The sequence below is a fragment of the Drosophila rhopaloa genome, unplaced genomic scaffold, assembly GCF_018152115.1.
Source record: "Drosophila rhopaloa isolate 14029-0021.01 unplaced genomic scaffold, ASM1815211v1 contig_154, whole genome shotgun sequence".
Classification (NCBI taxonomy): domain Eukaryota; kingdom Metazoa; phylum Arthropoda; class Insecta; order Diptera; family Drosophilidae; genus Drosophila; species Drosophila rhopaloa.
The window spans coordinates 887,725-903,981 of record NW_025335033.1 but is presented as its reverse complement, the minus strand read 5'-3'; the positions used below and the strand labels follow the sequence as shown (position 1 = coordinate 903,981).

The 16,257-nt window shown below is 36.1% G+C and overlaps 1 protein-coding gene across 8 annotated transcripts in view; it reads right to left on the bottom strand.

Annotated features, from left to right (window-relative positions):
• Window positions 1–16,257, bottom strand: part of LOC108043875 (nipped-B protein) — a 122,671-nt gene that overhangs the window by 13,256 nt on the left and 93,158 nt on the right. For all 8 annotated transcript variants that reach the window (XM_044456828.1, XM_044456826.1, XM_044456827.1 and 5 more), the window contains 7 exons: window positions 11,290–11,976; window positions 11,004–11,235; window positions 5,410–5,734; window positions 5,115–5,343; window positions 4,864–5,058; window positions 4,054–4,146; window positions 3,496–3,989 (listed from right to left, as the gene is read on the bottom strand). In XM_044456828.1, the coding sequence (XP_044312763.1) occupies window positions 3,496–3,989; window positions 4,054–4,146; window positions 4,864–5,058; window positions 5,115–5,343; window positions 5,410–5,734; window positions 11,004–11,235; window positions 11,290–11,976 (2,255 nt within the window). The remainder of the gene's footprint in view (window positions 1–3,495; window positions 3,990–4,053; window positions 4,147–4,863; window positions 5,059–5,114; window positions 5,344–5,409; window positions 5,735–11,003; window positions 11,236–11,289; window positions 11,977–16,257) is intronic.

Sequence of the window (16,257 nt, the reverse complement as noted above, 5' to 3'; positions counted from 1 at the left end):
GCTTTCTTATAATTATATGTTATAATAAAATTTTAATATTTCAGCATAAATTTAATTTTGGCTTACAAATTCAAATCAGTGGTAGCAGTTAAAAGTTTTGCATATATGTTTGTATTCCAATTAATAGAAATCAATCTATTGAGAAATGAACAGGGCATATCGCAGTCGGTGTCACTTAAAACACAGACTGTTCTTCAGTGGTTGAGAAAACTTTAAACCTAATCAGCTTTGGTTGTTGTTCTGCGAGCGGATGGTGCCTGCATACCCTAGCGACGATTGCATTATAGAGGAAATATTAAAATTTTATTATAACATATAATATTCTTATTTTTATCATTAACCTAATAATTATTATAACATATAATATTCTTATTTTTATGTTTAACCTAATAGTGAATACGCCCATATTGTTAGGGTACACATTATGAAAAGTAGCAAAAGACAAAATATTCTTGCCGCATCGAATTGAAATAAACGCACACATGCACCCCTGCATGAAAATGGATGAACACGCATACATATAAAGACCAATTCACGCGCAAGCGCAACCTTCTTTAAAAAGCGCCTCTCTGCGACTGAACGACCGAACTCGTGCAATGAATGCCCGAGCATCAAAATGAGAATAAGAATGACAGCGCAAAAAACCGGAACCCACACGAAGTCATATCATATAGCTGCCATAGAAAAAATGGCAAAATGCAGCGCAAAATCGACTTAGCTTCATTGTTTTTAGTAATATAGACATAGAAATCGAAATGTAGTCGTTTTGTAATAACTGCAAGGGTAATAAATTTCGCCTTGCCGAAGCTTGCATCCTTTCTTGTTTGTACTTACAATTTTTGACTGGTATTAATTTATTCGGTAAATATTTATCGACACAATACATTTTTCAACTAATATTTTACAAGTTATTATTTCCAAGGGTAGAAAAATAAGAAATTCAGTCTCAAAGTTAGTGTCAAACAGAAGGAGCGAAAGAACTGCTAAGGGCCGCCTTTTACGATTGTATCTATAGCAGCTATGTAAAATATATTATTTATTTTTGTAAAACATGTTAGAAACAACCAAGCTTTGACGATTTTCCTTCTATGTTCCGATTTATATGTTCCTATATATATAAATATATATCCGTCTGAATTTTTATAAAACTTAAATTTAAATTAGAATAAATGAACCTTAAAAAAATATTTGGCTTCTCTAACAAAATATATTTTGGTTTCGAAATTTTCGTTTTACATAAAACGTTTCAATTTGGTTTGAATTCAATTTAATTATAACTCAGAGATGTTGTCATTTATTATATTTTCAACGAGGACGGAAGCTAACTTCGGCAAACCGAAGTTTTAATACCCTTGCAGACTTTACCGAAATTGCTAAAACTGAAAAAGTAGCGAAAGGAATAAGGTATACATAAATAAACTAGATTTGCATAGTTTCATGTCAATAGCTTTTATACTGCAAAAATGTCCTATAAAAATATAAAAAAAGGGATATTTTCACAGCCTTCAATAATTTTTCGTACGGAAGCTATAAGATAAAGACGTCCGATCGGCAAGCGCTTTTACCCTGATCAAGGTATGCATAAATAAATAAGACTTGGAAAAATGTATGTCAATAGCTTATACACTGCGCGAAATATTCTAAAAAACATCAATTTGGAACCGATTTCACCCTATTGTTCCTATGGGAGCTCTAGGATATAGTCGTACGATCAGCCCGCGCTTTTACCCTGATCAAGTTAAGCATAAACAAGAGAGAACGTTATAGTCGGGTGCCCCGACTATCAGATACCCGTTACTCAGGTAAAGGGAGTGCGATTCAATTTCAATTTTAATTTTTCGTCAATCCGTTCTGGAGTAATGGAAATGTAAACATTGCTATTGGCACTCAGCTGAATTTGAGTGGCCGCCAAAATAAGTAGGGTTGCCGCATAGTTTAAAAAAACGTAATTGTTTTAGTTAGAATATCTAAAATTTCATGAAATATAAATTCTTTCGCACTTCACAATGAACGGTCGTGTTTTTGTTTTGCGCTCCGAAATTTCATTTCTTACTGAAAATCGCCAGGGTTACTTACAATCTTTTAAAGAATTCAACACCAATTTTTTTAAACAATTCAAACATGTTTTCGTATTTTGAAAAAATCTTTTCATGAAATGTTCGACTTTATGCCAAAAACAAGACAGAACGCTATAGTCGAGTGCCTCGTCTATTAGATACCCGTTACTCAGCTAAACAACTTAATATAAATATGCCTTCTTGTATGTTTTTCGCCGCTCAAATTAGCACCTTGGCCAGCTGTTCCAAAGTCATCCGTTAGATGGCGCTACGGGCCATGAAAGGCGGAAATGTAGGCGCTAGCCAGGCTTAAGCGTTTAATGGGTTTTTGGGGGTTAGAGTGGGCGTGGCAAACTTTTATTGGGCCAATCAATAGGTATTGACGAAACAAATACATATCAATTAAAATTTTTATAATAGGATCAAAACTGTGGCCACGGCTTGTGGCTTGTGGGCGTCAGAGGGGGCGTGGCACCATTTTGAAACAAACTTGCGCTGCGTAGGAACTCCTAAAATCTACATGCAAAATGCCAATCTTCTAGCTTTTATAGTTTCCGAGATCTCAGCGTTCATACGGACAAGACAGACAGACGGACAGACAGACGGACAGACAGACGGACAGACGGACATGGCTAGATCGACTCGGCTAGTGATCCTGAACAAGAATATATATACTTTATAGGGTCGGAAACGCTTCCTTCTACCTGTTACATACTTTTGCACGAATACAATATACCCTTTTACTCTACGAGTAACGGGTATAAAAATAACCACTTTGGTATCATTGTACAACGGTAAAACTATCTGTCTCCCTCTTTGAAATTTTCTCTGAGGAGTTAAAGATCGTTGCGGAGTTTTGGAACGGTCTGGACCCAAAAATTGGGTTCTCCTTATTACGCCCATGGTAAATAATGCCAATGTAGTGCTCAGAGGTGGTAAACGGAATTCGATGATCTATATATCACAACGACTTTATTAATTTCAATAGTCCATCCAATCCCGGAGTACTGTTCACCAGTTTGCAGTCCCCAGTATGGTGTATTTGTAGACCGCATAGAGTCTGTGCAAATTAAATTTTTGCTATTTGTTCTATGGGACCTTAACTTGGATGCAAGCCCTATATTTACTCTAGTAGACTTCTTCTAATTAATCTACCTTCCTTATCCAACCGTAGAACGATAATTGGAACTACTTTTATTCGTAAACTTATTCACGGGGATGTGGAGAGTCCCGAGTTAATGGGTCGCCTAAATCTATTTCTACTCTTACTTTAAAACACCATCACCTAACTATAATATTCATTAGCTTCAATGGGAAAATCTTACCCAGTTACATGAAACATTAAAAAGTTGTTGGTTATGATAATAAAATCAAAATGTCGTTCTCAAATCTTATAAATATAATATCAAAGATCATGTTTATAAACTTGAATACATACTTTTGAAAACAGTCACGGATCAGTTTGAAGTTATGTGTAATCCTATTCACGAGTGCGCCTAAGCAAGAAACACAACTAGTGACTTCAGCTTGGTTTCGTGAAACAACTAATAACATTAAATGCTCTTCCAACGATGCCAAAAAAGATTCACTGGCATTGTTGACCAGAGGAACTACTTTTTCAAGAATATCCGCCACAGCACATATGAATTTTGCAGCTGTGGCAGAATGACATTTTATATTGAGATAGGGCTCTATTGTCATCGCATGCCTAACCAGCAGCTGTGGCCGTACTTTAGCCAGCAAATGAAGTGTAGTAATACAGCCCAACATTCGCGCATTATCAGTGTCTTCTAATTCAATCAGTCTGTTAACTAGACCGTCAGCTAATTGTTGACAAGCTATCACAATTTCCTGTGGGGGCTCGGTATTCTTCCTTATAGGTTCTTGTAGGCATCCATCGGATTTTAACATAGTATCCTTTGGTTTGAAAATCTGTATTAAAAACACATATAAAATTATGATAAATTATTAAGAGAAAAAGAAAATTTTTGCTCACACTCATAAGAAGTCCTTCTAGCCAAGTGGTTCCAGTATCATGAGCAGTGTTTACTACGTCAATTATTTGATTGATTTTCCGCTGTATGCCAAGCTAAATTACAAAAAAAAATATTACAAATTTCAATAGTATGACAATATGTGTAGTAGTTTAGGCTGTCAAACATGTATACCATATGTTAACATTTTTTTGGCGTTAATATAAGTATAACCCTTTTTTAAGTATAATGAAGTACTCATTCACTCAAAAATTCAGTCTTAAATTTGTCCGGCAAATAAAATTCTTTATCTAATTTATAGTAATTTATAGTAACAGAATACCTGGCGTAATATTAGCAAAAACTCATATATATTGATTACTTTCATAAAACACGTTTAAGCCAATACTTTATATTCCATAGTTTCTAAGATCTTGATGTTCATAATGACATCGACTAGGATATTCAGGCGATTCCGAAGTGGAAAATTTGTGATCGAAACACGCAAGCCCGCGGATGACCAGTGACAGTTAATAAGGATAAGATAATAAAATCATCGCCAAAGCGATTACAATCTGTTTTGGCAATGCTACATTTTTCCACAAATTTTTGCCAATAGGGACAAGGAAAGGATTTTTAAAGAGTTTGGCCTGAATCAGACGGACTTCTGCTCTCAAATGGTAACTGTTCGATCCACTATTTTACACTAGAGGGTTAGGGAATCGTTGAAGTAAGTATATCGACCTAAAACGCATTGAGGTTTGAGATTGAGTCACTGCATATAACCTATATCTTTGAGCATTAATACTTATTTTTAAATATTTATTTCTCACTTTGTCATTTTTTATACATGGTGTAAACCACATTTTCATGAAAACTTCAGTAACAAGTTTTTGAATGCCTTCTTCGTCATTAACACGTCGTATCATTTTAACGCAAATTTCGGGAATTTTTGAAAAATCTGGATACTCTATACAGATATCTCGTAAAATTTTTATGACCCTTTTTCGTACGGAGACGCCAGTATCCTAAAACAAAAAATGTTTTCTTTAGATTTACGAAATAATTTTATTAGACTTCTTACCAATATTCGTGTCGACAGCATGTCATAATACTGATCGATTAGTTCTTGATTACTAAGCACAAATTTTCCAACCAAATCTACCGCCGCTTCTCGTACTGAAATAGCTGTGTCAAGGAATTTCTGATTCACACCCATTTGCATGTCTTTTCGTTTCAGTACCAATGGATCGACTTCCACAATGTTTGCAAGGCATTTCATTGCCCGTGTCCTTACTGCAATGGACGGTTCACTACGTAATATCAGGAACAAGAAATTAGTATAACTGTAAGAAAATATGAATTTAATATATACTCACTTAACTACTAAAATAATTTTCTTTAAGCATCCATCGAATGATTGACTGAAAGGTCGTTTTGTGGCTAGATACTGCGCTATTAGCTGTGCATTATTATAATCTATGTATGTTTTAATGTGCTGATTTGATGTGTGGGCTTGCTCGCCAGAAACTGCAAATGGTTTTATTTTGTTGATTAAATATAGCTTTCTTGCCTCCAAAGCGTTAAACATTTCCAGATTAAGCTCAAAATCTATGTCGTCAATGGAGGGATTTACATGTTTCTGTGTGTCTTCGATGTCTATTTCTTCGCACGATCCAGAATCTGATGTATCCAAATATTCACCTTCAAAAATTAAAACAACTGAATTAAGCCTGCTTAAAATGGCGTTTTTGTTTTTTGTTTTTTTTTTTTTTATTACTAGATATAATGCTACCCACTACAATATAAAATTAAATTCTTACAAAGAAAGGATTGCAAAGATTGTTCTAATCCATAAAATGTAGAATGTTTTAACTACAAAGTTAGATTTAACAACGTTAATTTTTTTGCAGAAAACTAATTTTTTTTTTGGTTTCTATTTCTAGAAGAATGGATTTTATGACCAAATATTATCTCTTAATCATAGAGTCTAACTGCACCGGAAATCCAAAATTTTATATATGGATATATATTGTCGATTTAATTTTGTAAGTTAGTGTTATTAGTTATTCTATAAGAACTAAAGCGTTACATTAAATACAGATAGGACGATTCTGATGTAATATTTATAACACATTTTCTTATATTTTTTCGACATCGCCAATCACTCTAAAATTACCCAAACATTCAAACTTTTTTGGTTAAAAACGTTTAAATTACTTTAACTTTAACTTTACCCCTGGCAGAGGGTATTATAATTTCAGTCAAAGTTTGCACCGTAGTGAAGGAGACATATCCGAGCCTATAAAGTATATATATTCTTGATCAGCACCACCAGGAGAGAGTCGATCTAGCCATGTCCGTCTGTCCGTCCGTCCGTCCGTTTCTACGCAAACTAGTCTCTCAGTTTTAAAGCTATCTGCTTAAGACTTTCCCAAAAGTTGTCTTTCTATTGCAGGTAGTATATAAGTCGGAACGAGCCGGATCGGGCGACTGTATCATATAGCTGCCATATAACTGAACGATCGAAAATGCCATAACTTTGGTGTTTGTAAAGTTAGGAAGTTGGGATTTTCTATGGGTTTTATTTTTGTCCATTCAATCAAATTTCATACGGATCGGCCGACTATATCCTATAGCCGCCATATAACTGATTGATCGGAAATGCCATAAATTTGGTGTTTGTTAAGTTAGGAAGTTGGGATTTCGTTTTTGGCCAATCAATTCGACCTACCAAATTTCATAAGGATCGGCCGACTATATCCTACAGCTGCCATATAACTGAACGATTTAAGTTGGGATTTTTTGAGGATTAAGAATGAATCATATGAATAGTTTTGGAGAATATAATTTACAGAATATTCTGCAAGGGCTCCCGCCCGAAGTTAGCTTTCCTTTCTTGTTTTTTTAAAAATTTTTTCTGAATGCACATCATTTGAAGAATATTGCGTTAAAATTTTAGATTGATCCGAGTAAAACTTCCGAAGTATATTTGTATTTTGTATTCGAATTTTGGGTGTCTAAAAAGTTGTCTCCTGAAAAGTTGCCTTTTCAAAGTCAGTGAACACGATCCTGCAAGATCTACTGGACGAATTGTTTTGAAATTTTGCACACTATTTCTGTACCTAAATTATTATTTTTCATTTCATAATAACTAATATATCAAATTTTTAGGCTAAAATCACATTTTTGACTTTAAAGTGTTAACAAAAATCCAAAAATTTAATAAAAAAAACTCAACGTAGTTACCTTTAGAAACAGTAACGAGTAATGCGAACGGCTCATTTATTTTTTTTTCGATGACAATTTATAAAAACATAGTTTAAATGTTGTACTTTGTTACGCTTATAAAAGCAAAAAATCAAATCACAAATTTTCCTACTAAGCTAATTAATTCCCGGATTTCTCCCAATTCGCACCGAACCAGTGTGATGATATTAAAATAGTATAGCCTCCTTATTAAGGGGCGGTTTAGTTAATTCGGTGCAAAATCGGACATTTTTTAAGATTTGGTTTTTGCATGAGATAGGGAAATATTTAAAAAACATGTGTGAAATTTTTCATCCAAAAATATTAAAAATTGAGTGAGATACTGGCAATCTCCGGCGGCGTCTCGAAGAAAACTTGTTTTGCGGCAACTTTTTTAAAGTTTGGGACACCCAAAAATTCAATATAAAACGCGCTTACGTACCTTTTACTCGGATCGATCTAAAATTTTAACACAATAATTTCAAAATAATGTACATTCAGAAAAAAAAAAAAAAAAAACAGGAAAAAATGTTTAATACTATAACACCCCCTTAAATCTTATGTTTATATCGATTTAAATTTAAAATAACTGCACACCTATTAAATTGTCCATCAGTGTATGTGCTCTGGCTTTTTAATAGCCAACTTATATGGGGTCAGCTCTTGTTAATAAAATATAAATATTTTGATATCATTTCTTAAAAAAGTCGTGTCGATACAAAAGGATAGGCTGAAGGAATTTGATGAGAGCGAAAAATATAAGTGTTTTCCTAAAACTCGGTGCGATATTTGGTTGATTTTTCTATGAGGTTTATGGCGTCCCACCCAACAGAACTTGTTTTCAAATCGCTTGCCTCTTTGTCAATTAAAATTTTTTTTTTAATTGTAATGTCAAAATAACATGCTTTATTAATATATTTTTTTCTTGGACCTTTGATGTAAAACTAGCGCTACGACAACAATCAAGAGGCCTATGCGTAAGTAGCGAATCGTGGGGAGCGGGTTTAACGGTATTGCCATTAAATGCACACCGATGCGACTTTTTGCACTTATAAAAGTCGAGTTCTGAAGCGCCACATGTATATCCGTATTTTAATGGCAGTTGCGTTTTATTTACAAAACACTGCTTTGGTAAGCAGCCTTGAAGGGATAGCATGGTTCTTATACACGTCGCAGAAGTAGCGAATTCGAAAAATACCTTGTAACGCCACGAAATTGTGTGGTCTTTTCCGGGCTTCGGTATTATTTTCCTCAGCTTTTTAAAGTAGCTGAGATTCAATATCCCATTGAAGAGTTTACAAACGACCTCAATAGCAAAGTTTTTAAGTTCAATAAGAATTTTTGGGGTAAGTAATTCATCACTTGGAGTCATTTTGGTTTTATTTCCCTAAAGACTTTTTTTGATTTCGTTCGACCGAAACGAAGTGCCGGGCCCAGCATCCTAAAGAGTTCCTTATTGTTATCGATTGGCGAATGTTTCTCGATGGACCGCAGCTCTGTATTTTCTGCCTTTTGCTGGAGAGCAAGATCGAGAGAACGGGTGGCTTCTTCAACGCTTTGCTGGTCTGCCAGGCACGACGCATGCGCCTCTTTTCTCGCACCAGCTGTTCGATTTGCTGATTGGATCTAAAGTATTTATTCGATTAGAAGGTGTGGAGATTTTGGGTGCTGCAACGAGAACGTCTTCCAATGCTTCTTTCTTCAGGGCTTAATTCAAGTTCATGATATTAGTAGATTATGCATCGATTATTTAGACTGTTGTGCTACGAGCAACTGTATTACCATGTTCTACTTTTAAACAAGTGCTTTCATAGGCGTTTTCATGAATGACATTAGTTCTAAAATGTTTTGTTGCAGGGTACGGATCATAGTTTCCATTTTGCTATTTGGCTGTGCTGGGGGTACTGAGAGCTTTCTTGGTGAGGATAGAGTGGATTTTCCATCCCAGATCGTAGACCATCAGCATAGATGCCGTTGGAGCTATTTAGGGGACCGAAAAAGGATCTCGCAGTTTTAACGAAGAAGACTTCTGGCGTTGTTTGCGATGAAGTGTTTGCGTTCCGTTCGCTTGTCGCATGCGACACTTCAGCTCTTTGATTTCCTTTATTACCACTTGAACGACCTTTCTGCTTTTTATTTTTCTTTGTTTCGTCCAGGCATTTGGGCACGGCTTGGTAGTGTTCTTTATATTTTGTTTGCACCTTTGTTTCATGAATATTCCCTTTAGTAAGCGAAACAACATGGAAGTTCCCATTCCCGACCAGCTCAATAATTTTGTGGACCAGGGCGTTCAAGCTTTTCTCCCTGATGTAGATTGAAGGGGGCTTGTGTTTCTTTAGAGTGTCTGTTGTTATTTGATCGCTTTGGTTTATTTGCAGTCGCTGCAGTCGCTGCAGTCGTTGGCATCGCGATAGTGGCCGCTGCTGTTGTTGTTGAGGTTTTATTTGCTGCGTTGGATGGAATTGTCGCACTGCTTGTTGTTGGTGCGCAATTTGTCGACGATTTTACACTGTCGTGGGAGTAAGGAGAGCAAGACCGTGCCCTTTGGTTATCAACGGTGAGTAGAGCCGAGTTGCTCTTTAGTGACAATTTTTCCACTTCGGTGTCCCGGGTTGAGAAGTAAGAGTAGAAGCAGTTTCTTTTGGTTTACTGAGCTCCTAGGCTAATTTATTTATTCGTCACTATTGCTGTTGGATTCAGTTTATTTATTGTTTTGAGTTTTTGGTTCAGCGCCTTTTCGCATATCTCTGGTTACACCAAATTTTTTTTTGGATTTAATAACTTTGAATTTGAGAGAATTTAATATAGGAAGAGAAGGAGTTATTATTTGAAATTGCTTGCGTTCCAAAGCCGTTTGACGACAAGAGAAGAAAATAGAAGGACCAGCTGTAAGCGTATATAAAGTACGGGTTGCCGAAGTTTGCTACCTTTCTTTTTTTTCTTTAAAATTTATAGAATTATACGACTATAATTCTGAAAGAATCTTAAGTACCTTTTTACTTGCAACGTCTATCGCCAATGAAATAGTTATTTTGGTATTGTTGGCATGACATATCACCTCTTAAGTCAAAGTTAAATATTAAACTATTTTTTCTAACTCGTTGTAAAACCTAAACATGTTTTAATTTTAAATATTTCTATGAGGATTTCCTTAAAAACAATCAAGGTAAGCTATGTCAATTTTTAAATATTTCTTTGAGTATTTCCTTAAAAACAATCAAGCTATTTCAATTTTTCATTTTTTGATTCTTCCTAAGGTATATGCTTTAGTCCTCCGAGTTTCCGAGCCCACTTTACGCAGATCGGTGATGGGACAAAGGGTTAACAAACATTAAACAATAATACAAATTAAAAATCGATTTTTTTGTTTAAACGCACATGTCTTCAAGGACAACAAAATTTATTTAATTTGTGCCTAAAAACTGACGGAAAAAGGAGTCAAATTTTGTACAAGTGTCAAAATAATTATGTGAATGCATAAGATATTAAACATAGCGTAAACGAAGATGCATTCCATATCTTTAGTTATTTAAGGCTAAATTTAGACTTTTAACATTTATTTCTAAGCATTATTTTTTTAAAATTTATTTGTAGTATACAAAAACGTTTACTATTTTATGGTGCTATATTTAAGACTGTAGTTTTACACCAACAAATCTAAATCTAAAACCTATGCCTATAATTATAAAATAAATTAAAACTTTACTAATAATTGTAAACTTACCACCAGTCTTACGTTTAGTCCGACATTTAGACTTCCTGATAGCTAATCCTTTTTCACCATCCCTTATCCGACGTCTTTGATAAATTACATCCCGATACCACTGTACCAAATAAAAGTGTCGCGCATAGTCCCAAATTAAATTTTCTTCTTGAGCATTTACAGCTAGAAAATCCAAAAGAATTTTTTGTAAAAACTCGATTCGCTGCTCCTCGGGATGTAATTCAAATTGAACCTGTAAATATATTTAAATAATTTTTTTAACAAGTACAATAAACTTGTTACATACATTGTTTGCTGTGTAATCACCCTCCTTTTCTTGTTCCATTTTAATCGATTTTATCATTGAATCAATTATGTTAACCTTACATCGGGATTCAACAGTATCCTTACGCAAACGAGCAGCTACAATGCCCAGGTAATCCAATGAAACTAAGCGAATGCTCTGTTCTATACCTTTGTCAGACACATAGCGAACCAGCATAGTTCCTAATAGCGAAAGCAATAATTCAGATGCGGGCCATTCTGGCTTGTTGACGGTGGCCAGTAAATCATGAATAAAATTTTCAAAAAGTGGTCGGAAATCAATTTCATTAGACCGTGATTTGCATTTGTTTAAAAAAGTTGTTAAAAAATTTCCACCAATACTGACAGCGACATCATACTTTTGTAAAACAAGAATATCGTGATTAGGCTGTGTTGTTTTTGTAGCTCCGCTTGAAACGTCTTCCTCGATGGCAACATTCAATTGAAACTTATTACTTAATTTTCCATTATCACAAAGTGAATCTGGTAAAATTGTTGCGCATTGAATTAGTTGTAGTACTAGTGCTGAAACCATTTGAATATTTCCTCCATTATTTGTTAGTTTATATGGGCGTAGATTTTTTTTTGACGAAGGCAAGCGATCAATCGACGTCAAAATGTCTCCTAAAATGCTGTTCCTTATTTTATCGTACCTTTCCTTGCGAAAGATCTAAAATAAAGTAAGTAAATTAATAATTTATAAGGGATAAGTTTGGAAGAAGATATTATAAATAGGAAATGATTGAACACAAATTAGTTTCGTGTTAAAATATTAAAAATAAATCCATTTTAATTGTATATATTCAACATATTGAAACGTAGGCGTTTTGTATAACAGTAAGGGTATATAAAGCCGAGTACATTTCGATTACTAATATATTTCTTCATATTACTAAAAACAATGAAGCCATGTCGATTTTGCGCTGCATTTTGCCATCGTAATAAATAAAAAACACCAAAATACATTGTTTTTAATTTTTTTGATTTTCCTATGGGAGCTATATGTTATAGATGTTCTATCTTAAAATTTTAAACAACGAAGTTATACTTTTTAAAATATTTTTCCCGTATTGTTCCTATGGGGGCTATATGATATAGTCGCCCGATCCAGCTCGTTCGACTTATATACTACCTACAATAGAATGACAACTCTTGGGAATGTTTCAAGATGGTTTCATATAGCTGTAAAACTGAGGGACGGACATGGCAAGATCGATTCTCCTGGTGATGCTAATCAAGAATATATATACTTTATAGGATCGAAAATGTCTCATTCACTGCGTTGCAAACTTTTTACTAAAATTATAATACCCTCTGCAAGGGTATAAAAAGGTTAATTCTGCAAAATATTTGTAAGTTTTTGGCTTGGTTAAACTGCTTAAAAATTAATCAAGAAAGGAATGCTAACTTCGGGCAGAACGGAAGTTGATAGACCCTTGCAGAATCTTTTGTAAATTATATTCTCCAAAATAATTCATATGATGCATTCTTAATACTCATACAAAATCCCAACTTCCTAAGTTTAATAACACCAAAGTTATGGCATTTCCAATCGTTCATTTATATGGCAGCTACAGGATATAGTCGGCCGATCCTTATGAAATTTGGTAAGTCCAAACCAGGTTCGACGTCAAAAGTTAAAAAAACAATGTTAGAGACATTTCCGACCCTATAAAGTATATACATTCTCGATCGCATCACCGGGAGAGTCGTCTGTTCGCTTTTACGCAACATAGTCTCAATCAGATTTAAAGCAAACACGATACAAATTTTCCCAAAGTCTTCTTTCGAATAAAGGTACTATATATGTCAAATCGGAAATATCCGAGATATGGTAATTTTAAACAATTTTAGAATTACTATTTAGCAGCAATCCAAATCGACTTAGCTTAGTTGTTTATAAGCAAATCACCTACAAATTTAAATATAGTAGTTTTATAAAGTTTTAAGTTAAAAATATGCTTTTTTAAAAACAGTCGTTTCGACTTGCCAACATTTACAATAACAAGTTTTCTATACTAAAAATGCCTTTATTTAATGCGAACCAAAATATATATAACTAATACATTTCCAATAAATAATAATTATTAGATTACAATTTGATCTATTATAAATAGACTTACTAAGCCTAACATATTTTGGTGTTAATAATAATATTAACTTTAATTTAACTTTCTGTAATATTGAGTAATCTTAAGAGGGGGTATAGTATTTACATTTTTTTTTTCTGAGTGCACAACATCTTGAGAATATTGTGTTTAAGTTTTAGATCGATCCGAGAAAAGCTTCCGATCTTTTTGTATGGGTGTCCAAAACTTTAAAACGCTCTCCTGCAAAATCTATCGGACGGATCGTTTTGAAATTTTGCACAGTTGTTCTCAACTAAATTCCTCAGGTATCGCTGTCGAGTTTTTTTTTGAAAATTTATTATTTTTAGAGCAACAAATATCTCGACGTTTTAGGCGAAAATCGATGTTTTTGACTTTCAAGTGCTTTAAAAAATCAAAAAAAAATAAATAAAAACGCGTCAGCGTTACCTGAGGAATCTTGTTCTTTAACTAATGCAATTGAATTTATTCATTTCAGATGATTCCGTGACCGGTTATCGTGTACAGCGCAAAACATCTTTTCTTTGAGGCGCCGCCGGAGATTGCCTGTATCTCAGTCAATTTTTAATTTTAATTTTTAAAAAAAATCACACATTGTTTAAATGTTGCCCAATCACATTCAAAAAACAAAATTGAGCTTAGACTATCCGTATTTCCAATAAAATTTTTTAAAAAATTACCGATTTTTCACCGAATTAACTATAAAGTGTCTCAGTGATTTTACAAATTACTTGTAAAAGGACCTCTAGATCCGAATGAGAGTTGTATCCCGGCCAGAGAGCGTCCTTACAACGTGCGCCCACTAATGTAAGAGCACCCACTCACCTAAAGCCGTGTGGCTTGACTTTTAAATTCGCTCAACTCATTTTGAGTATTCCTTATTCGTCATATATATTAAAAGCATCGACATTGGTAAAAAATTCTTTATTTTAAAGAATTACTTTTTTAGTAAAATAAATCATAAATAATGCAGCCCAGTGTCTCAGTGATTTTACAAATTCCTTCTAAAAGGACCAGAGAGCATCCATAAAAGTGGCGCCCGAGCAGGGACATTGATGATAACTAAAGCAACACCAAAGTGGCCTAAAGACCCACTAAGATAAAGATCTTTATCCCGAGTGTTACAAACTGTTAGAGCGAAGGACTGCATAGGAAAAGGAGAAGGAAAATTAAAGGATCGATATTGCAAATGAAAATGAAGGAGTTTCGCGTAATACAATAAACCATGGCTGATACGAAGGTGTCCGACGACGAGTACAAAGAAGCCGATTCGATTGAAAACCCAGGCGTAGGAGTACGATGGATTTATGCCCGCCGTAAAGATGAGCTAGCCGCTCTAGCACTCGAGCTCGGGTTCAGCGCCGACGGCACCGTAGCAGAAACGCAGAAGGCAGTACAGCTCGAGAGCTGTAACCCCCAACCGACTAGGAGGCGACAAAGAGTTTACGCCAGGAGCCAAAATGACCCAAGTTAGCCAGAGTCAGGTTCCATATTTCGCCGGCTATGCCTCTCCCGAAAGACTGACAAGCTATCGAGCAGTCAACCTCGGCACGTCACGAGATTTCATCACCCCATCACTCGGAAGCCACGGCGTCTTGAAGCCACCAGAGTCAGAAGTTCCACTCACCATCACTCTGCCCCGACATTTGCTAGCCGAGCGGATGTACAAATGGAATCTTCGATTCGAAGGAGCGTCGGACCCGCTGACCTTGATCGCCGAACTTGAGTAGAAAATAGCAACATACGGAATCGACCAGGAGGAAGTACCCCGCGCCATGTCTGAGATTTTGGAAGGTAGTGCCTCACGATGGTTCCGCACGAGCCGCTTACAGACGGCTACGTGGGCAGAGTTTCGGTCCGAGTTCTTGAGTTTCTTCCTGCCCCTTACTTCGGTCGACTAGAGGACGAAATCCGAGCCCATAACCAGGGAGTGGACGAGAAATTTAAGGAGTATTTGGCCGAGTTGAGGACCACGATGCAGCAAGCCGGATACCAAAAGGAAGAAGAACTCTATCGGATCTACGGAAATATGGCACCAGAATATCGTCTGTATATAAGAGTTCGAGACGCTGGAACAATTAACCCACATGGCGACTGAATATGAAAGTGTGAGACAGCTGACGTCGAGTCGCGCAGGCATTCCTAGGATGGGGTCTACAGACTGGGATAGGACCAACCCTCGTCGGACGCCGAACCCCTTTCGAAGCCCCGAGGTACCCATTCAAGGAGGAAATGCAACTCATCGAATGATGAGACAGCCCCTAACAAACATCGACGTACAGCGAGCTTGTAGTAGTCGGTCACTTTAGGCGGGGTTGTACTAATGCATGCCCGAACTTTTGTTGGGACTGCGGTCGAATGGACATATTTACCGTCGATTGTTGTCGCCGAGATGCCCCGGAAAACGAACAACGTCTTCGCTGAGATGCGGCAAGACACCAAGACACCCACCATTAAGGATAAGCAACGGCCTGATCACTGCTACCGTGCAGATCGGAGGCCGATGGGTGGACGCCACGGTGGACACGGGAGCGTCGAGGAGCTTTGCGAGCGAAGGGTACGCTCGTATGGTAGCAAAACCCGAGGAGATGCAAGAGATCATCACTACAATAGCGTTAGCTGATCGGTCAAGGCTGGCAGTGAATAAGTTATGGCGTACTGGCGTGGAATTAGCTGGCACGCGAGTGTGGATGCCATTCTTGGTGATGCCAACCATGTTGGATCGCAAGATATTAGGTATGAATTTCTTGACGGCGATGGGAACACGGATACAGTGTGGAGAAGCCACCCTAAAGGTAAAATTGAGCCCTTCGGCGGAAGACCCCCGACTTCGACCAAGTAAA